The sequence below is a fragment of the Sturnira hondurensis genome, unplaced genomic scaffold, assembly GCF_014824575.4.
Source record: "Sturnira hondurensis isolate 20B ecotype Veracruz unplaced genomic scaffold, ASM1482457v3 Scaffold0004136, whole genome shotgun sequence".
NCBI classification, from domain to species: Eukaryota; Metazoa; Chordata; class Mammalia; order Chiroptera; family Phyllostomidae; genus Sturnira; species Sturnira hondurensis.
Genome location: NW_028076767.1, coordinates 43,266,373 through 43,289,841, shown reverse-complemented (window position 1 = coordinate 43,289,841; position 23,469 = coordinate 43,266,373). Strand labels below are relative to the sequence as shown.

The window sequence follows — 23,469 nt, the reverse complement described above, 5'->3', positions numbered from 1 at the left end:
TGTGCAGGTCCCACGGCACCGGTTAACAGGCCGCAGAACCTGCTCTGTGCCCAGCTAAGATTTTTTCTTAGTTTTACATGTTCACATATAATGATTTTTTCTATAGATATGTAAGCACCTTAGCCTTTATTAAATAGTCTATGTTTTTAAGTATCTTACATTATAGGTAATCCTAATGAATATTTAAAATCTAAACTTGTGAAACGAGTCATAAAATGTGTTGCAAAGCAAAATTTATTTTTAAAGGATTTCATTATCACATGATCCCCTAGAACATTTTAAAAATATGAATTATAAATTCAATGTATTCAATATATTACAAAAACTGATATAATTTAAATATTATCACAAACTATATATAACTTTTGAAAAAGTTATATGGCATAAGTCTATAATAAAATATCATTAAGTAGATGGCCCTGGCTGGCGTAGCTCAGTGGATTGAGCGCGGGCCTGTGAACCAGACGATCACGGTTCGATTCCCAGTCAGGGCACATGCCTGGGTTGCAGGCTGGTTCCTTGTAGGCTGACTACCAGCAGGGGATGCACAAAAGGCAACCATACATTGATGTTTCTCTCCCTCTCTCCTTCCCCTCTAAAGATAAATAAATAAATAAAATCTTTAAAAAATATATCATTAAGTAGAGAGAGGAAGGTAAAACTGACTTCTCAAAAATATAAATATCATAATTTATTTCTCTTTTATTTTTTGTTAAAAAATACAATTTAAAAAGATGCTAATAAGAGATGATCTTTTAAAAACCAAGGTAAAATATGTAGAAAACAGTAATTAATCATTATTAATAAAAATAGTTTACCATTGAGGAATGAATGTTTTGGACACAGAAACTGAAGGCATTAAGAAATTATTCTTTATTTCTTGAACCCTAGTTTTGAAAAACTATTCAACTTTTTCTCAGGAGCCCCCAAGTAAAAAATCTGAAAAATGGAGGGAGTTCACATCAGTGAGATGCCACAATATAACTAACTTTCATTTCACAGGTGGGGAGATGTGCAGTAGTGAGTCAGGAGTGGTTGGTTACTCCTCTAGATGAAAGCATAATGCCCAGGATTACAGAACGTTAGAACCGAAAGGGATCTCAGATTATCAGTGGTCTGGCCCTCTGGCCAGTGTACAAATACCTCAGAAACTGATGATTTAGAGGACACATGATGGCAGCTTTTAATCCTTCTAGTATCAGAAGGATGTGGTCTGAAAGAAGCCAAATCAAGGATCAATGGGTAAGCTATCACCTGTGCAAGGTACAATCTGCTTCACTTCTTGCTTATCTTAGATATCCACATTTTCTGCTGACCTAAATGGAGATTCCATTATGATTGTGCCACCTGAGTCCTCATAGTGCTCCCTTTTCCTTGTCCTTCTAGTTGCAGAGGAATAAATTGTGCAATTGTTTTTCTCAGGTTGGCTGCCCTAAATCACATGAACACGTGTTCTATTTAAGATGTGTTTGAAATCAGGTTTAATGCCTTCTGACCCTTCACTAGAGACTTGTAGGTTTCTTTTGGGGGGCACACTTTCTGAGATTCTGTGCCCTGCTAACTCTCAGGCTCCTTTGCTGTACTCAGATTGTTGGCTTCAGTTATGCAGAAGACAGATTTACTGTATTCAAAAACCCTCTCCCTGGAATTGATCTGAATTTGAAAAACATGGGGCTTGAAGTAACCTGTAAGAGTACTTTTCATTCTCCTACTTGTACATTTTATTTACCTCAGTGGAAAACATTATTTCTCTTTATCTTTCAAGGTGACTTACAAAGCTTCCAAAACAGGATCTTCAAGTACAGCATGTGCCCTCGAAGGAACTGCCAAAATGCATGCTCTTTAAAAGTAAAAATATCAGGACTACGTACTCATTAAAAAAATGAGCTCAAGGTAAGTTCTGAGATTTGATGATAATGATGAATGGGGAAAAAACAAGTCGTAACAGTAAGTCTGTGATTCCATTTAAAATACTTACATGTTTTTGCCTATAAAGGCATAGAATGATGCACAAAGGGGTGGCAGCTAGTGAGTGGGATTGTGGAGCGAAGACAGGGTGAGGAAGGGCATTTGCATTTTTTCCTTTACTCTTTTCTGAATTGTCTGGATTTTTCACTGAGTGTATCATTAAATTGAATTCCTAAAAATTAATTAGTAAACACATTTACCAAGAATCCTTATCAATCTTCTTTGCATTTAAAGTCCGGGAAACTGTTACATTCTTGGTTTGACAGGTTCCATGGAGAGTTCAAATCCTTCACCAGACATTCCTTGCATACCAGTTCTTTGCTGGGCACCAGGCTACCAAGATGAATAATACCTGGTCCATGACAGGATGGAATCTGCCCCAGAACGCAGGTAAGAGGAAAAGTGAATTTGGTGTAAATGGGCACTGTCATCACTACATAGCTTCCTCCCTTGACTCACAATTGCCTTCTGTAGGCTGCATCTTCTGGCAGCGCCAGTTGGCAGACGTCATCCTTTCATTCTTAAAAGTCAAATTTAGGATTAAGACTCCAGTTAATAAAGCGAAGCGGGAGGGGGGGATGTCCTTGGGAAATGAGAAGTCCCCTGAACATACCCACTGGAGTACTCAGAATAGATTTTGCAGCTGCACATAAATCCTGTGTTGTCTGGAGTCTCTGCTGAGTAATGTACATTATGGGACTGCCAGGAGGCAGCTGGTGACTTGGAACCAAATTTTACCTTTCAACTGAACACAGGGAAATAATTTGCAACAATGTGGCAAACAATGCAAAGTGCTATGTTGAACATTTGATTGTGCTTTATTTTTTCCTCCCAACTTCACGTTTCCATGCACCAAAATGTTGATGCTACAAATATTGGATGCTACGCTTACCTGATAGGCTTCTTCCATCCCACCTGGGCGCCGGGGCTCAGAGCAAGCGCGCGAACCGCGGCTGGAGCCCGCCTCTCGCGGCCGGAGCGGGCTCAGCCGGCCGCGGGTTCCCTCGCTGGCCCCGGTGCCGGAGGCGCTCCGCCGCCCGGGCTCCCGCAGTCAGGCCCCCACGCGCACGCGCGCTCCCCTGGAGCGGTCTCGTTGCCTGGGGTTTTCTGCAGGGCTGCGACTGGACCGCTCTAGCGGGCGGGGCGGGAAAGCGGGGAGTGCTCGCGGCCACGTGACCGATGCCAACATGGCGGCGCCCGTCGGCGTCCACCTGCTCGTCCGCAGAGGTAAGCACCTGGAGGACAGCTCCGCGGGGGTTCGCACCATCGCTCACTCCCTGTGCACTCGGGTTCAAAGGGTTACACGTTCGCGCTCAGACCTCGCGGAGCACATAACTGTACTTTCCGTTGTACGGGTACACGGGAGCACTCACTATGACACATTGACACACCGCAAACACAGACAAGACATTTATTTGTCACTCACTTGCCTAGACCACGTCACTGCGCGGCGTCTATTCGCAGTCACTCCTTGAGATTTATGGGACATTTTCTGAAGTTTTCTTCCCCTGCCGGAGTTGAACAGTGTATTTAGTGTAACAAACTTGTTTATTCCGGCTGCGGGTCAGTGAGTGAACCAGAAGTAACTGAAATGCGCCTGAACACCCAGTTGCCATAGAGAGGGCACTTGTACCTGTTTTTTCTGTCGGCATGCTACAACATGCCTTTTGGGTAATTTGCAAAGTGTGATTATGTTCTTCCAAAGATCTAAAGTTAAGAAGAGGAGAAATTATCTCTGGGTAGCTCTCAGTGTTATTTTAGTAAATATACAAATACTTCTGCGTCTAAATGAGGGAAATCTTGGTTGAATTTGAACTAGTTTATGAATCTTTGTTGGGAAGAGGGGGAACTAATATATTTTGAGAGACTACTGACACATCAGGCATGTAGGAGTAACAGTCCTGTGAGGTAAGTATTATTTTTATACTAAATAACTATGTTTATTAAGTACCTTCTGGTACGTGACAGTGTTAAGCACATAACATATGCTAGCTACCTTATAAAACCCAATGAGTTATGCATTGGTCCCTATTTGCAAATGAGAAACGTGAGACGGAGAGGTTAAGTAATTTGATTAGTTACAGAGACTGTAAGAGGCAAAATAGACATTTGAACATGACTACTTTTTGTAAAAGATTTTATTTATTTATTTTTAGACAGAGATGGCAGGGGGGAAGAAAGGGAGAGAAACATCAATGTGTGGTTGTCTCTCATGCGCCCCTATTGGGGAGCTGGTTTGCAACCCAGGCATGTACCCTGACTGGGAATGGAACAGGGGACTCGCAGGCCGGTACTCGATCCACTGAGCCACATCAGCCAGAGCTGATTTTTTTTTTTTAGGCTCATTTATCTGCACTGAATGGCACAGTCTTCATAGAAAATCAGAATGCAAAGTTCAGGTGAGACAGGACAAGTCTAATGTGCGTGTGTGTATACATGTGTGTATGAAAAGCAAAGAGGAAAATGTTTTTATAGAGGAAAGAGGTTGATATTCACAAACCTCAGTATTTCAGTGTTAGTGGAGATGAGTAAGGAGCCAGAGGAAGAGTTAAGGTGAGAGATGTGTAAGGAGAAGGTAACGTAGGTTGTATTTTGGTTGAATGAAAGAGTAGAGCCAACATGAAAGTACAGCCTTGTGAAAAGAGCACCAATTTACATCTCTTAAGATCTGGGCTCCAGTCCAAACTCTATTTACTAATCAAGTTACTTTTCTGTTTCCCCTTTTGACAAGACATAATGTCAGTTAGACTTTTCTGTCCACTGCAGGGAATGGTGAAGAGGATCTGGGGAGGTAGTCAAGGTAGAGGAGTCAAAACACTCACACCTATATGTACATGTATATATATAAATTCTCTTTGCAGATTACAGAAATACATATTAATCTCTTTGTCACTTATAATTTTGACAGATGGCGATTCAGACAATCTTGGGGAAAGCTACTATAGGGAAGCCAGGCCAGGTTATTGGTTCCGATAATCCATCCCACTAAAGCCCACAGCACAACAACAACTGAGAAAGGGATCTCATTAGAAGAGGAAGGGATAATGTGTCATCAGGAAGAGATTTAGTGATGGGAAAGGTCACATGTATGGACTATTCAGAGCTAGTTTTAAATTACCAACAAGTTTCCTCTGTCACCTGCTCTCCACCTCCCCATCCCCTCAGGTTGAAAATGAAGAATAAATTCATAAAGCCTCCTCTTTCTTCTCTCTTTTTCCTTTTCACCCATTTAGAGTGATGTACCTCAATTTACTGTAAGCCTTTATATGCCAAGATTTATCATCAGCATCTGTGGACATCCTCCTGAAAAATGGGAAGAATACACTTTTTAAGCTCTTAAGAACTGCGTAAAGTTTTTCTCAGGACTCTCGGGCTCATTGTAGCTTTAGTAACAGTATGCCCTATATATAGTAGTTACCGACCTCCTCTCACCTTCCGCACTTCTAGATTGTTGATTCTTGTTGAGCTGATTCTTGTTGTGTCTTATCTGTCTGTCTTAACAAGCACAGTACCTGGCTTGAAATTAAACTCAGTAAAACATCTTGAATTGACAGACCATTAAGACTTGTTCTCATGTGCTAAGGGGATGGGTAGAAACTGTGAATAGTGACATTGAAAAGGACAGATCGGTCTCTTGGAACCAAGCGCTAAGGTAACAAGAGCCTTTTAGGGAGCACAGTATCTTCATGTAGTAAGTACTTGGTTTCATAATTGAATGAAAGACCTTTCAGAATGGAATCTCCTCTAGAAATATTTGTGCACAAAAGTTATATGGCAATCCTAAAGATTAATTATCTCAAAGTGTCCATTGTCTTCACATGACAGGCCAAAGTAGTAACTTCATTTCTCTCTCTCTCTCTGTCATATTTTCCATGTCCCTCCAAGAATAATTTAAGGCAATTTTACTTCCTCATACCTTTTTTTGGCATCTGTGAGAATTTAATTCCAGGTAATTGGAACTGTAAGATTTATTAGAGATTATTAGGAAAGAAAGAGGTTGGAATGGGGGGAGGGGAGAAGTCTAAAAAAGAAATGCTTGAAGTTACAGCAGTGTAGCCGGGGATAAGAAAGCTGATGGAAGTAAATCCTTGACCTAAGCATTATCCTGCTGTCCTTCCACAGTTCATGTGGAGGAAGCTGAAGCTGTGGGAGGAGAGGGGGCAGACTGTTGGCAAGTTCAGCAGGAAGTCTAAGAAAGGCATAGTTGGTGCATGTGTGAAATGGTTTGCCTGTTCCAGAGGGCTGCATGGCAGTGTGTATCAAGGTGTGAGGTACATACACCTTTTATCTAACAATTCTGCTTTCAGGAAATTTATCATAAGATCAATAGGATGAATGTGCAAAGATGTATGGATAATAATGTAACTTAATAACTGAGAACTATTGGACAGAATCTGAAATTCATTGGTAAGAGAATGGCTAAATAAATTATGGTTCATCCATGCAATGGAGTGATATACAGCCATTAATAAAGATGATGGATGTACTGTGGACTTAAAACAGCCTTTGACATATACTGAGAAAAAGAGGCATGGTATAGATCATTATATCCCACTTATGTAAAGCACATATCTTTGTTTTCTTTATACACACATACAAATACATATTGAGAATGTTGTTCACCTAAATGTTCATAGCAGTTATTCTAAATGGTGAGACTGGAATGATTTTTACTTTCTTTGCATTTGATGTGTTTGAATTTTTTTTAAGATTTTATTTATTTATCTTTAGAGGGGAAGGGAAGGAGAGAGGGAGAGAAACATCAATGTATGGTTGCCTCTCGTGAGTCCCCTGCTGGGAACTGGCCTGCAACCCAGGCATGTGCCCCGACTGGGAATCGAACTGCCAATACTCTGGTTTGCAGGCCCGTGATGTGTTTGAATTGTATACACTGAGCAGATAGCAGTTTTGTTATCCAAAATGGTAACTTTACTTTTTTTTACTATATTAAAAAAAGAGAGAAATTGAGCAACTATAGAATGTTTAAATGGGGTAAGACCCAGGGGGAAGTCTTTTATTATGCATACTCTCTGCAACAAAGCAAATGTCTATGTAGTTTCTGTTACAGAAGAGGAACATCTTCAGATTTTCATAATCAAGGAATACTAAATGGAAACTACTTCTATATGTTCATTACTATAAATTAAGATGCATATAATGCTACTAATATTTTATTATTCTTGGGGGAGGGTTTGTTTTAACAAATGTAAAAAATATTTACAAGTGCTTCTCTTTATTTGTGACTCTAAGGCCATAGATTCTTCCACTGAGAACTCTCTTACCTTACTGACTTTTCAAAAATTTAACCTCAATATAGGGGAAGGACTATTGTACATCATGAAATGAGTACTTTTTTTTTGTCAACTGACCTGAGATTCTTACTATCTTGTATAGCTTCTGCAGAAAAATGTATTTTGTTTTGCCACACCAACTTAGAATTCAATTTTGGTGTGCAGTTCATGTGTAATGTGGAAAATGCTAATGTTAATAAAAAGTTTCCAGCGACTTAAACTCTATGCTGCTAGCCGGAAAATAAAAATGGATTTTTGTTATATGATATTTCTAAACAAATACTTCTCAAAACTATTGTAATATGGATGGTTATTATATAGATTAAGGTATTCTTAATCAAAAGACTCAAATGTAAGACTAGAACCATAAAACTCCTTGAAGAAAACCTAGAATATCCAACAATTTTCATAGCAGTATTTTTTCTGATATGTCTCCTGCAGCAAGGGAAACAAAAGAAAAAAACAAACAAATGGGACTACATCAAACTAAAAAGTTTTTGCACAGTAAAGGAAACCATTAACAAAACTCAAAGACAACCTACTGAATGGGAGAAGGTATTCACCAGTGACACATTCCATAAGGAGTTAATATACAAAATTTGTAAAGAGCTCATTCAACTTCCACCAAAAAATCCAATTAAAAAATGAGCAGAGGACCTGAAGAAACACTTCTCCTAAGAGGACATACAAATAGCCAGCCAATAGATATATGAAAAGATTCTCAAGGTCATTCAATATCAGAGAAATGTAAGTTAAAACCGCAGTGAGCTACCACCTCACACCTGTCAGAAAGGCCATCATTAATAAACCAAGAAACAACAAGTGTTGATGAGGATGTAGAAGAAAGGGAACTCTTGTGCACTGTTGGTGGGAATGCAGACTGATGCAGCCACTGTGGAAAACAGTATGGAGGTTCCTCAGAAACTTAAAAATGAAACTGCCTTATGTGACCCAGTGATTCCACTTCTGGGTATATATCCAAAGAAACCCAGAACACTAATTTGGAAGACTGTGTCCTATGTTCATGCCTCATTATTTACATCTGCCAAGATATGGAAGCAACCCGAGTGCCCATCAGTAGACAAGTGGCTAAAAAAGTGACGATGTATAAATGCAATGGAATATTACTTCACCACAAAAAAATAATGAAATCTTACCATTTGCAACATGGATGAACCTAGGGGGTGTTAATGCTAAGTTAAATAAGTCAGAGAAAGACAAATACCACATATGGTTTCATGTATGTGTGGAATCTAAGGAGGAAAATAAATGAACAAAATAAGAACAGACTTATAGTTACAGAGAACAAACCAATGGTTGCCAGAGGAGAAAAAGGTTGGGTGTTTGGTTAAAAAGTTGAAGGGATTAAGAACTACTGTATTTTACCATTTATAATACACACGTTTTTGCTCAAATTTTTGAGGGAAAAATAAAGATGCACATTATCCATGGTTAGTCACAATTTTGTATCTATATAAATGTTTTTAATTCTTTTATGTGTGCTTATGCATTGAAAGTGTAAATCCAGAATGCAATTACAACATCTGTATGCAAAATAATACCCTGGAAAATGAAATTCAGTTTTGTTTCTAAATATAAATAAGTAGACAAATAATTGAATTTAAAAATGAAAATGAAATATTTTTTCCTGAAAGTTTGGGATGAAAACATGGTGTGCAATATACCTGGTAAAAATACGGTACATATTGGTAGTTACAGGGGGATGTAATGCTCTGGGGGATGTACATACAGCCTAGGGAATATAGTTAACAATATTCTAATAACTATGTGCATTATCAAGTGGGTACTGGAAATATTGAGGAGACCACTTTGTAAAGTATATGAGTGTCTAACCACTGTGCTGTACACCTGAAACTCATACAAAATAATATTGAATGTAAACTGTAATTGGAAAACAAAATTTATTTAAAAGATATATTTAATCGAATCATAGCCATAAAATCCCTGAAGTCAGATGTGTCCCTAAAGCCACATATGCTTTCAGGTTTCTCCTGTTTGAAACAGCTTTCTAGAACACAGATAGCTCTTGTCTCCCATTGAAATTGTGAAATTTCACAGTAGGGTACAGGACATGTGGACCCTTAGTGACAAATACAATACAGTCATCGAGAAAAATAATGATGTTAACCTGTATATGTTAACATGGAATGATGCCCACAACATATATTTTTTGGAAAAAGCAAATTATGGACTGGTTTAATATATATTCTCATTCTGTAAAATCAAATACTGATCTCACTATGTGTATGTTTAAGTGTGTAGCATATGTACACACACAAAAACAAAATGACTTTTACCTAAATATTCAGTTTTTATGAAATGGTCCCTTTTCCCAAGCATTGGAAATCTTTGAAAAAACAGTGGTTGGTATATATATATATCTTAGGGAATTTGGCAAAGATGGGAGGAGAATAACATGTATGCAGAGCTTAATTTGAACATCTTAGGTTTCAGTTAAAACAGCTTTTTCTTGTGGAGACTGGATTTACTTTGAAAGCTTTTGAGTGTGCAGAATTCTAAACATACACAAGAGTAGAGAGAGCAGCACAATGACTCCCACATGCCCAACGCTCAGTTACAGTATGGCCACTGTTGTTTTATCTTCACCCCTAGCAGCTTCCCCTCCCCCACACTGGATATTATGAAGCATGCCACATGTAATATCATCTGTAGATTTTTCATTATGTATCTCTAAAAGACAGGGAGTTTTTTATTTTTATCATATCTTATACTTATCAATTATAGAATTTCCATGTAATTCTTATAGTTTTCATTTCCATCTTGAGATTTCCCAGCTGTTTACCCATTATGTCCATCTTTTTCTTTAAGTACTTGAAATACTTATTTATACTAGCTGTTTTAAAGTCTTTATCTGTTAATTCTGTCATTTGGGTGATCTCAGGGTCTGTTTTTGTTTCATTGACTGCACCTTTTATTCCCTTCTTTTTTAATAATATATTTTATTGATTATGCTATTACAGTTGTCCCATTTCCCCCCTTCATTCCCCTCCACCCTGCACACCCCTCCCACCCACATTCCCCCCATTTAGTTCATGTCCATGTGTCGTAAGTTCTTTAGCTTCTACATTTCCCATACTATTCTTGCCCTCCCCTTGTCTGTTTTCTCCCCACTGTCTATGCTACTTATTCTCTGTACCTTCTCCCCCCTTCTCTTCCTCCCACTCCCCTGTTGCTAACCCTCCATGTGATCTCCATTTCCGTAGTTCTGTTTCTGTTCTAGTTGTTTGCTTGGTTTGCTTTTGTTTTAGGTGTGGTTGTTAATAACTGTGAGTTTGCTGTCTTTTTACTGTTCATATTGTTTATATTTTTATCTTCTTTTTCTTAGATAAGTCCCTTTAACATTTCATATAGTAAGGCCTTGGTGATGATGAACTCCTTGAACTTGACCTTATCTGAGAAGCACTTTATCTGCCCTTCCATTCTAAATGAAACCTTTGCTGGATAGAGCAATCTTGGATATAGGTCTTTGGATTTCATGACTTGGAATACTTCTTTCCAGCCCCTTCTTGCCTGTAAGGTCTCTTTTGAGAAATCCACTGACAGTCTGATGGGTACTCCTTTGTAGGTGACTGTCCCCTTATCCCTTGCTGCTTCTAGGATTCTCTCCTTCATTTTAGTCTTGGCTAATGTAATTATGATGTGCCTTGGTGTGTTCCTTCTTGGGTCCAACTTCTTTGGCACTCTCTGAGCTTCCTGGATTTCCTGGAAGTCTATTTCCTTTGCCAGACTGGGGAAGTTCTCCTTTATTATTTGTTCAAATAAGTTTTCCACTTGTTGCTGTTCCTCTTCCCCTTCTGGTACCCCTATAATTCAGATGTTGGAACATTTAAAGATATCCTGGAAGTTCCTAAGTCTCTCTCTTTTTTTTTTTTTTTTTGAATTCTTGTTTCTTCATTCTTTTCTGTTTGGTCATTTCTTTCTTCCTTCTGGTCCACTCTATTGTTTTGAGTCCCAGTTTTCTTTCCATCACTATTGGTTCCCTGTGCATTTCCCTTCATTTCACTTAGTGTAGCCTTCATTTTTTCATCTAATTTGCGACCAAAATAAACCAATTCTGTGAGCATCCTGATCACCAGTGTTTTGAACTGTGCATCTGATAGGTTGGCTATCTCTTGGTTGCTTAAAAGTATTGGCTCTGTGGCTTTGATTTGTTCTTGTGTTTGAGCCATTTTTTCTTTTTTGGTGGGGGGGGTCAGGTCTTGCCTGTTATGTGTGAGGGGTGGAGCCTTAGGTGTTCAACAGGGCAGGGCAACCCAGTTGCTGGTTTGTGACACTGTATGTGGGGGTGAGGTCAGATAGGGAACAATAGTGCTTGCTCCACTCTAGTATTTCAGTTCCTTCCACTGCTTTCCAAGCAAATTGGGCCTTTCTGGTGCTGATTCCCAGGTGGGTGGGTTTGTGTATGTTCTAGGACCCTGTGGGTCTCTCCAGCAAACTCTCTTGTGAGGCTGGGAGTCTCTCACAGCACCTCAGCCCCCACAAGTGGTTTCAATTGGTGCTTTTAGGCCTTATTTCTTGGCACTGGATCCTTGAATTGCGTAGTCTGTCTCACTGCCCATTTTTGCCTGGTTTATCTGGGTGCGAATGTATGTTCACAGTCAGTCAGCCTCACTGGGTCTGCTCGTTTCCCCCCTGCACCCAAGGTCTGCTAGCCCTGCACACTGCCTGTGTGCCGGGGTCTGCCCACCACCACTTTTTCCTCTGCTCCCTCTTACTGGTCTGGATGAATGGTTGTAGGACTGTGTACAGTTCAGTTTTTTGTCTGTTCTGGTTGTGTTTTTGTTTCTAAATCGTTGTTGTCCTTAATTTTGGTTGTGTGAGGAGGTACAGTGTTTCCAACTATGCCTCCACCTTGGCCGGAAGTTTTATTTTATTCCCCTCTTGATTGTGGGTCACATCTTCTGCTTCTTCATATGCTAACCAATATGTAATTGTATATTTGACACAATATATAATACCTTGTGGAAATAATGTTGTTATTTTTCTTTAAAATATGTTGAATTTTGTTCTGGCAGACAGTTAAGTTACTGGAAAATCTTTGATTTTTCCAGGCTCAGTTTTATTCTTTGTTTTGCCCTTTATTCTAGAGTGTGGCCCTTACAATAATACAGAAATCAGCAAAATCAACACGTCCAAAACTGGGCTTCTATTTTCTTGACTAAAATTTGTTCAACGCCAAACAGTTCTCTACTTCAGTTGATGGTCATTTTGTCCTATCAATTTTTCAGACCATAAACTTTCAAATCACTCCCAGTTTCTTTCTTTCACTATATACCCACTCTGCTAAGAAATCCTATTGAATCTGCCTCTAAGATGTACCCATAATGCAGACACTTTTGTCACTCCCACTGTCACCAGCCTGCGTCGAGCCCCTCCCCTGCCTTTCCTGGGTCCCTGCAGTAACGCACTGCCCTTTCTGCCCCGGCCGTGCCCTGGTGTGCTCCATCGCTGGGCAGCAGCCAGAAGGATCTTTTAAAACCGTAAGTCAGATCATGCCATTCTTATGCTCAAAACCAGTTTCACTCAAAGTAAAAGCCAGAGTCCTTAGAAGGTCCTACTCCTAGCACTGAACACTCAACACACCGTATCGTTTACTTATTTGTCATGTTTCTTATCTGTTGCCCACCTCCCCACTGGAATGTAAGTTCCACGAGAAGGATTGTTTGTTCAGTTCTCTGATGTATCCCTAGCACCTGGAACAATGGCTGGCACATCAAAAGCATTCAATAAAGATTTTTTAATGCATAGATGAAAAATGGCTAGTTTATGACAATACAGTAAAGTTATTAATAATAAATATAAATCAAATAAAATGTTAAAATACATAAAGCAAGAGCTGTTAGAAATAAGAGGGGAAATAGGTAAAAATACAAACATAGTAGGAAACTTCAGCAAGTTAGGTGGACATAATAAGGTTTATGAATGTTATAGTTAGTAAGTTTGATTTAATATTAAATGTGATACCTGGGGTTAAAGGGTTTTTTTTACAAATATACATGATATAGGATAAAACTTGATTAAGTTATGCCACTAAAAAGCTCAATAAACTCTAGAAAGAAAAACTGTATAAACTTTATTCTGTGATCACAAAGCAATAATATACAGATTAGTGAGGAGAGACAAGAGATTTGACCTGAGGATTGTGGAAACACAAAAGGAACCTAGATGGTAAGGAATGTGTTTTTAACACTGTACTGGACTTATCCTTCATGAGTTCACAGTCCTTAAGGGGAACCAGACATGCAAATCAGTTATTGCAGATAGAGGTAAGCAAACAGTGCAAAGGGATCATCCAGGAGAAACTGAGGAGTCTCCACCTTCACAGGGGAGGAGAAAAGTGGGCCAAGTCCTTCTGTGCACAGAGGGTCTGGTCAGATGAAGGAGTCTAGAGGCAGAGAGGGCCTCTTGTCCAAAGGCAGAGAAGGAAGTGGGAACCATGCAGCTTTCTGGGAGCTCTGCCATGTAATAGGACAGGCAACTACTGTGAGAACTAGGGAGTTGACACAGGGGAGGGTGAAGATAGCTACTTTGGGCAGTAGAATGTACGGGACTTGGGGACCACCTGCATGAGACAACTGAGGCATATATGTGAGAGGGATGGAGATACCAGTCTCTTGCTCCCTTAGGGTTAAAGGAAATGATAGTTGTACATGCAGATAGTTCTTCATGTGGGGGAAAATTGAAGAAGCTTCTCGTTGCTCCAAAGGCTTCTGTTTCTTTCTGTACATTTTTTGCAGAGATTAGAGATGAAAGTAGGTAAGAGATTTGTAAAGAGGAGAAAAACCAATAAGGAATAATAGAAGGATTGCCCTGCACCATTGAAATGCAAGTGAAAAGAGACAGTATATTTGCAATGGCCCCATTCATTGCCACTGTGTGATTTTCTCCTAATAGGCATCATCTTGTGTGTGTAAAAGAGTGAGGGTAGATAGTTGGATTGACTGGAATTTTCCAGATGAGTGCACTGGGAATACCAGGGAGTATTTCCAGAAGAACAGGAGGGCTTGGCAAGAGGGGGTTAAATTAATGAATTCTAGAAGTGAGCCTGAAAGTTTCCTAAGGTTGTGACCTTCTCTATATTGTTTGTTTCTGGGTCCATTATTATTACAGTGAGTAATCTAGAGGACAGAAGTAAGGAGAAGAGGCTGATAGTTTAGAGGGGGAAAGGAGTGGTTCTACGATGAGAATCCCCAGGCAGGTCAAAGAACAGGGACAGTGGTGAAGAGAGAGAACTGCAAAGTCGGGGGTAGTAGTCTGGAGAGTCATGATACAGGTGACTTTTGAACTGGGTTACATATAGAAGCCTGATACATATAGCAATGCAAAACAATATAATTGTGCTCCAGGAATAAGAGGAAGGAAAGATAATTTGGGGCTGGAATGATCACTTTGCAGAAGAAATGAGAGTTGAATTGGGCCTTGGAGAATGAGTAAGGTGGGCAGCACAGAGGCTGAGCAGTGGGGGAGAGAGCATTGCTAAGGGGACAAGGCTAGAGGCCGTGATGAGAAAGCCGTTGTAGATACAGAAAGAGTCAAGACCTATTTAGAGGGTTCTGGAGTGAAGGGTTTGGCTGGAGCTGAGAGTTTGTGTGGAGGAGTTATAGGATATGAAGATGAATAATACAGGTTGGGGCCAAGTCCTGGAGACCCTTGAAGGCCAGCTTAGGGTTTACCTTACAGGCGGCAGAGACCAGTGAAGGTTTTTGACCAAAAAAAGTGAAATGGCATTTCCATTTTAACCTGCTACTGGTAGTGTTCTGGACATTTTGGAGAGGGAAGGCCACTGTGGTCAGTTAGGAGGTAGTGGAGGAAACAAAGTGATAGGGGCCTGAACTGCGGGGTGCAGAGGGAGAGGCAATGCAAGAAAAGTGATACAGAGGAGAAATAGTCAGCACTTGGTGGTTGGAAGGGGCCCGTGAGGAAGGAGAGGAGCTGCCAAAGCAGAAGAAAAGGAGTTGGGAGAAACGGAGAGCCTAGTCAGCAAAAGAGTCTCAGGAGGAAGTCTCGGGATGACTCAGTAAAGTAAAGGTCAGTGAATTTGGCTGCTAGGAAGCCCTACTGACTTAGACCAGAATTTTAGCAGTGGAAAGAATGGATGAAAAGTGGTAGTTGGTGTTGGCCGTGGAGAAGTGTGGGGGTTTGAGGTTCTTTTTTGGTAACAACCGTATCAAGATATAATTCATAGGCCATACAGTTGGTTTACCTATTTAAAGTTTATAATTGAATGGTATTTAGTATATTCACAGAGTTGTGCAATCATCAACCATCATCAGTCAATTTTACATTTTCTTTTTTTAAGAGAATATTGCTCAACTTTAAAAAAAAAGATTTATTTATTTATTTATTTATCTTTAGGGGGGAAGGAGAGAAACATCAATGTATGGTTGCCTTTCGTGCATCCCCTGCTGGTAGTTAGCCTGCAAGGAACCGGCCTGCAACCCAGGCATGTGCCCTGACTGGGAATCGAACCGCAATCCTCTAGTTCGCAGGCCTGTGCTCAATCCACTGAGCTACGCCAGCCAAGGCCAATTTTACATTTTCATCATCCCCCAAATAATCCTCTTACCCATTAGCAGTCACTCCCCAACACCGTCCTTCCGCACCAGCCCTTGGTCCTTGGTAACTACTAATCTACTTTCTGTCTCTATAAATGCCCTATTCTCAACATTTTAAATAAACGGAATCACACAGTGTGTGGTCTATTGTGACTGGCTTCTTTCACTTAGTGTGATGTTCACAGGGTTCATCCATATTGTAGCAGGCATCAGTACTTCATCCCTTTTTATTGCCAAATAAGATTTTATATTGTGGATATATTGCATGTTGTTTATCCATTCACCAGTTGTTGGATATTTGGGCTATTTCCTTTTTCTTTTCTTTTTTGTCCTTATAAATAATGCTGCTGGACACGTGTATGTGCAAGTTTTATGTGAACATACGTTTTATTTGTTTTTAAATAGAGGCCCTGACTATGTTTACAAGCAGAGGGAGGGAGGGAACTGGTGAGGAATAAGGACTTCTGGGAGTTCTGGAGATGGGGGCCTTTTGGGAGAGAGAACAGACCTGAATGGTAGAAATGAACAGAAAGAGGAGAAGGGGGAAAATTCTCTTGAAGTAGGGGAGTGTCTCTACCTCTGAGACCAGGAGTGAAGGAAGACTGGGAATTTCTTTTTCCTTGGAATGAAAATACTTTAAAACTATTTTTTTCTGATTATAAAAGTAGTTTGAGGAAGGCTGTATAACAGTGGCTAAGATTGTGGGTTTTCAAGTTGGACTGCTTTAGTTTGAGTCTTGATGCGGCTGCTTACTAGTTGTAGAACCGTAGACATGTTGACCTCTATAAACTTATTTCTTCACTTTTATGATTGGTATGGGACAAATACTTGCCTTACTGGGCTGTTATGAGAATAAAAGAAACAATCTGTATTAGTTGCCTACTGCTGTGTAACAAATTCCCCCAAACAGCAAACACTTATTATGCCATAGTTTCTGAGGGCCAGGAATCCAGCTGTGGCTTAGCTGTGTGTCTCTGGCTCAGGATCTCATCAGGTTGCAGTTGAGCTGTTGGCTGGGGCTGTGGTCATCGCATGACTTGACTGGGGCTAGAGGACCTGCTTCCAGGCTCACTCCCATGGCTCTCGGCAGGCCTCAATTCCTGCTAAAGACTTCACTTACTATCCTTCTATTCAGCCTTGTGATCATTCTGATTTGGGGGCATCACATATCCTGTGTTGCCACTTGTGTCCCTTCGTAGAACTTCCCACATCATGGCATCCTGCTTCTTTCAGAATTGGTGATCCGAGAGAGAGAGAACCAGAGTGCCTATGATGGAAATCAGTCTTTCTTAATCAAATCTCAGAAGTAACTTCCCACCATTCCTGCCATATGGCCTTGCTCACACAGACCAGCACAGAGTGGCAGACCAGTTGTGAATACCGGGAGTTTGGGTCATTGGGGGACCATCTTGGAGGCTGGCTGCCACAGCAGTTCTTAGCACAGTACATGACACATAACAAGCTCTTAATAACTATTCACAGTGGTAATACTGAGATATAGAAATGTATAAATAAAGTAAAAGTTACTCATGGTCTCACAACAGTTGGGACTAGGCATTTAAAAAAATTTTCCTCCTAAGGAGGGCTACTAGTAATACAACCATGATTTTAAAACATTTCTACCACAACCTTAAAAGAAAGTTTATTAATTACTAAAATATTAACTTAGGAAAATTAACTTTTGAGGTCCTTTTATTGCTCACATTTGTTGCTCACATATCACACTTTTATTATCCTTCTATTCATCATTGTGATAATTCTGAATTTGGGGCATCACGTATCCTGTCTCTGTCATCAGTGAGATTATGATTTTCCTATAAGATCAAACTGAACTAGGTCAAGGATGAAAAGAACACCCTTGTCATACTCTCTGCCAACTGGCCCATGCTGCTGAAAACCAACCTCTCTAGGAACTGCTATTTCAAAACACAGAGCTCCTCTCTGTTGTCTTCTGTCGTTTCTTCCCCACTTTATGCTCTGTGAATAGCAGCTGTTCAGGGCATCGCTGAGCGCAGGGTGCTGCAATCAGAAAAGTGAGAGAGCGACACAGCAGGAGAAGGCTGGCGTGTAGGGAGGCCGATCTCTGCTGATACAGCAAGTGGGAGACACAGATAAACAGCTAGATAGCAGCATGATGGCCCATTGGGAAGCACTGAAAGATTATCAATTACCTAGATTTAAAAAATGAAAGCCCTTGAATGTCTCATTCACCAGTCACTTTTCAGCAAAGCTTTCTAACTTAGGGGACAAGAAGACCAGTACATGTTAAAGAGAAGTCACAGCTGCCCAGGAGAGTCTTGTAAAGTCAGCTTAGGTATATTAGTACTTGTGTTAGCTTCTTTTATAAGGGTCAGATTAATTTTCCAATACCATTTTCTACTTTAATGTTATTGCTTTAATCATTGGACTACTACCAATTCCTTCAGGCAATAGGAAATGATTGAAGATTTAATGAGACTCATATTACTTATGCGTAAATGTTGATGACTTCCTGCATGCATATTAATCATTCCTGACCTTGATCTTAAATTCCTTCCCAGTACAAATGCTCATCAAGCATACCTACTAGATAGATCTTTCAGTGTTTACCAGATACCTGGTTTGTTTCCAAAAGTACATTCATGTTCAGGATGTCAGATTTTTCAGTACACTCATCTGAGTTGTCTTTCATTTCTTACTAGGACTATAAATCTGGAAAATTTAGGGGGAGAAAAATCAGTAACTCTTAACAGGAGATTTAGCCTAGTTTAAAAGACTGTTCTGTTCAGCAGACCTTGAACGTGCCTTAATTGGTTGTCTAGGTCAGTGTGTCCAACTGGCAGCTCTCAGGCCGCATCCAGGCCTCAGAGCGTCTCTGTGCACTCCGGCTGTCGAGCAGCAGGACTCGGCCTCTGTCCCCTGCTTCGGTAGCCCCGTCCTTTAGTTTAGACCCACCCCCTCCTGCTACAGAGGCCTGGGAAACCCTGGCCGGCCACCTGGTCTCCTCATGCCCCACATCCATATATCTGCACCCTGCCCTTGCCCCAATTATCCCCTCAGCCACCCTGGCAGATTTCCTGACCAACAGTCCTTTCCAGAACTAGGACCCAGGGCAGCAGCTGGAGTGTGTAACAGTAGAGATGAAGGGACCAAGGAGTCTGAAGGAGGATGAAAGGGAGAGTGAAGGAGTTGATGAAAAAAGTAAGGGCGTAAGAACTTGAAGGTGAGGGGGGATGTATACATAGAGACCGAATGTGAGTGGGAAGTAGGTCAGAGGTGAAGGAGCTTCTGTACCGAGATGCCCCTCAACAAGAAGAGAAACAAAAGAGGTAAATTTGCATGTGAAAGAGGCCACGTGTGAGAGCTGAGAATGGAAAGAGCAAGACAGGGGCTCTGCTCAGCAGAACGCGCCCACCACGCACAAGCGCATCATTGGAAAACACAATCTGACAACCCTTTTTTTTTTCAGATTTGTGAACATATTTATAACAATAAAAGTATTGTTACAAAATAAGTTAAACCACAAATAGACATACCCATTGGAGATTACATTATACATTGAGGTTATTTTAGAATGTCACAAATGTGTAGTCATTTGATTCAGAAGCACAACCTGTTTGCTGGGATTTTGGTTGTTTTAAATGTGGCTCATCCCAACCAAGAAGTTGGACAGTATTGACTTTGACTTTGATGACTTACGTGCTTACCATTTTTAAATAACAAATGGGATAATTTTTTGGCATTTGAATATAAATTTTTTAATCTTTTTAAATTAGGTAATTTTCTATTGATATTTAACTGAATAAATGGGGAGGTACCCATTTTGTGAAGTAGATTTCTCATATTTAATAATCAAAATCTTTATCTTTTAAAAACAGCCAGAAAATTTTAAACCTTTTAAACTCAGTTATTTAATCCACTTTTAGAAATTTATATTCAGAATATAACCAGAGATGCTAACAAAGATTTAGTTTCAAGGATGTCTATCACAGTGTCACTTGTATTACAATGCAAGGAACTAGAAACACCCTAAATGTCCAATAAAATAAAGGGATGATTAAACAAATTCTGATATATCCATGTGAGATGATCTGTTATGCAGTCATTAAACTACTTTCTCCAATTCACATCCACACTGCAGACAAGTAGCCTTTTTAAAAAGCACATTGGATCGTTTCAGCCCCCCCCTCAAAAGCTTTCCTTGGCTTCCCATTGCACTGTGGTGAAAAGCATGACTTCCAAGGTCCACTGGCCTTGTCCCTCCACTCCTGTCTGCTGGCTTGGTTTTCAGGGGCTCCGATTCCCTAAGTCCTTTTTTTGTGCTTACATTTCTCTTCCCCAACTCTTTGTTTGGCTAACTTTTGCTTATTCTTGAGGCCTTAACTTCATCAGAGAGATTTGTTGACCCTCTGTGCCCTTCACACACTCCACCTCCCAGTGTACCAGTGTATTTTCTCCTTGTGGTCTGTACTTCATAACACATGCCACATTTAAAAATCATATGTCCATTTGTATGTTTGTTCTTTTAATGCCCAGGTCCCCTCTGGACTTTGCCATTTTGCTCTCTTTTGTGGAAGAGTTTCTCAAGTTTATTCTCTGCCCCTTCAATTAAGGTTTTTATTTCTGTTGTGAATATTTTGATCTCCAAGAGTCTGCCTTATTCCCTAAAGTTTTTTTTTAAATTCCACACAGTTTTACACCAAGTTTATTTTTTTTAATTTTAATTGAATTTATTGGGTGACATTTGTTAATAGAATTATATAGGTTTCAGACGTATAGTTCTATAGTACATCATCTGTATATTGTATTGTGTGTTCAAAATTATTTTTAAAATAGTATTTTGCTCTTGTTTCCTGGTTAAAATATTTTTAGTATATTATGAATAGTTTTCTAGAAACATTCTTCTATGTATATTCTCTGTTCTCTCTGAGTTTTTTTGTTTGTTTGTTTGTTTGATATTTATAGTGAATGTAAAAGAGGCCTTCTCAGATATCCAGAAATCCATGATTATTTGCTTCTATGTAAAAGTGGGGGATTTAAAAAGCTGAGTGGACACATGAAAGACAAGGAAGGACTGAGAAACTGTCACAACATTGGAGAAAACTAATAAGACTTAACTAATTACATTGTGGAATATTGACTGGATCCTGAAACAGGAAAAAAGAGGGCATTAGTGGAAAAACTAATAAAATTTAAATAAGATCCATACTTTAGTTACTAGTCTACTAATGTTAATTTTCTGGTATTGATGATAAAATTATGGTTATATAAAATGTTACATTAGGATAAACTGGATGAAGGATGTATGGAAACTCTCTGTACTTTTGTTTTCCTTTGTGCTATTTTCTGTAGGTCTAAAATTATTTCAAAATGAAGAATAAAAACAACAAACTGAATGAAAACTCGGAGTGAGTAGAGTGGTCAGTTGCTATGGGTCAGCTCTGAGCTGTGGGGTGATCTGGTTGGGCCACTGTCCTGAGGAGTCTCTGGTCGGTATCTCTAGGTCATTTTTTTCTAGGCTCTTCCTAGTCCCCAGAGGTGATAGCCTGGCTGCCAACAGTCTGGAAGCTGAGTGCTAGGGCTAGAAGTGGGGAGTGGGTCTCAGCACCCAAGTGTGTAATTGTTCATTTAATCCCCTGTAATCCCCACCTTCAACTCCCCCTGCCCCTGTTCTCCAATCAGAGACCTTTCTTTGGACTCTGTCCTAAGAATTCTTTTGCCAAAATGGTAGAGGGGCAGTCATTCCACTTAGAGGAGTATGAGATCTGGGGATTTAGCTGTGTTGATGTTTAGATATTTAGATGATGGGGATTTAAATTAATGTCAGTTTTCAACCACTCTTTCTAATTTAAGCTCAATTTCACCCTCATATAGGGAAAACCCTTGTGCCACAAGTTGGCTCCTGGGAATTCTAATCACTCTCCACTGCCTGAACCGGATTCCGTCTTCTTGGTTCTGCTGCATTTCTGTCCCGTCGTCTGCTGTTCACCTGTCAGTTTCCTTCCCCCACACCTCCTTGGTATCTTCCCATAGTCTCTTTGATCTTATAGGTTCATCGCTTAATCTACACGAGATGCAGTAAAAGTAGATGTTATACATTCAGTTCACCGTCCTTACTGACTTCTGAAATGACTTTTGTTGCATTTTGGCCAGAAATGTTACTCTTCCATGTGTAAGATTTTGTTTCATTTTACTTCAGTTTTATCATTTTTTTCTGGAGGATAATCTTCATCTAATTTTCAATCTTTTTTCTTTACCCAGTGACAGTTACCCAACTTGTTGAATGATTCTCAGGTCTTACCACCTCTAGTATGATGAAAGTTAAGGGGTTTTTTGAGTCTTTCTGCAAATCCTTTTCTTTTTCTGTTAAATCCTGGACAGGTCAGCACTGTTAATCTTTGAAGACTGATTTATCCACAAATCGTATTTTGTTTATATTCTTAATTTTCTCATTCTATACTTTCTTTTGCCCTAATACTTTATCTGGTAATTTCGTTAGTCAGAAATCTGCCAAGCACTTACTCCACGTGGGACTTCAGTGATGAACAAGATACAGTCTTTGCCTTCCGGGAGTATACAGTCTAATGGAAAGTACAGACCAATATGTTGGTATTAACATTGCGTGTGTTAGGGTCTATGAACAAAACAAGTAATGAGAAAACGTTTTAATATTAACCCAACACAAGACAAGATAGTATTTAGAAGGGAGTCTTAAAAACTCCAAGGTAAAATTTAGTTTGCTGATGTAAAAATTTAGAAACTTAATTGAGAATGTACCTACAAATATGGTAACTCTTTTTTACTCTTTTTTCTAACATTGAAGGCAGCATGTGAATGGCTCACTGAGTAAGAGTAAGTGTCTTTTGGGAGACTTGCAATTGCCATTGAATGTGATGTTGGGCATGAGAAGATTCAGGAGGGCAGATGGAATTGAGTCCTTTGAATTTGTCTCTTCTTATTAAGAACAGAGGCAGATGACCTGCTGTGATGATTAAGATACAAAAGCAGAGACTTTTTTTTAAGGTTATTAGAAAATATGCTCGTGGGGGAAGAGTGGGGGACTTCCATGCCACAGAGAGCAAAGGCAATCAACTTGACTTCATGGCTACTGACAAATTTATGAGAATGTAAGGACTCTAACAATGAATTGCAGTCAGAGTTTGAAGGATAATTTGTTATATTAAGATATAGCAAATAAGATTAACTGTATTGTAAATCTTTTCTTTATCTGAAATAAGAGGCTCACTTAAGAGACATTTCTGAGTAGTGCAGAGGTAGAAACACAAGGCTCTATGAGGAAGGGCAATTTCAGCTCTGGATGTAACTTACCATCCTTGTGTTACAACCTTGAGTCTTAGTTTGCAGCCTATGGCTTCAGCTGCCATTCCATCCTGATCTGTGGATCTGTCTATCTATCTATCTCATTCCCCAAAGTTAGCTATCCTCTGGAGCTAGAGATTAGGCTGTCCCACTGGTTACAAAGTTCAATGTGCATTAGAATTTGGAGGGCTTGTTGGGAAGAGCTGAGCTCCACCCCACTCTCCAAATGTTATTTCTAATGAGTTCCCAAATGATGCCAGTCTGAAGAATCACACTTTGAGAACCACTGCAATGTCATCATGTCCAAAATAGAG

The 23,469-nt window shown here is 39.8% G+C and overlaps 1 protein-coding gene across 1 annotated transcript in view; it reads left to right on the top strand.

Moving 5' to 3' along the window:
- Positions 1-2,987: 2,987 nt before the first annotated feature.
- The window catches only part of METAP1D (methionyl aminopeptidase type 1D, mitochondrial), a 79,260-nt gene continuing 58,778 nt past the window's right edge, over positions 2,988-23,469 (top strand). Inside the window, exon 1 of the mRNA XM_037044456.1 lies at positions 2,988-3,195. Within this exon, the coding sequence (XP_036900351.1) occupies positions 3,156-3,195 (40 nt within the window). The 5' untranslated portion in view covers positions 2,988-3,155. The remainder of the gene's footprint in view (positions 3,196-23,469) is intronic.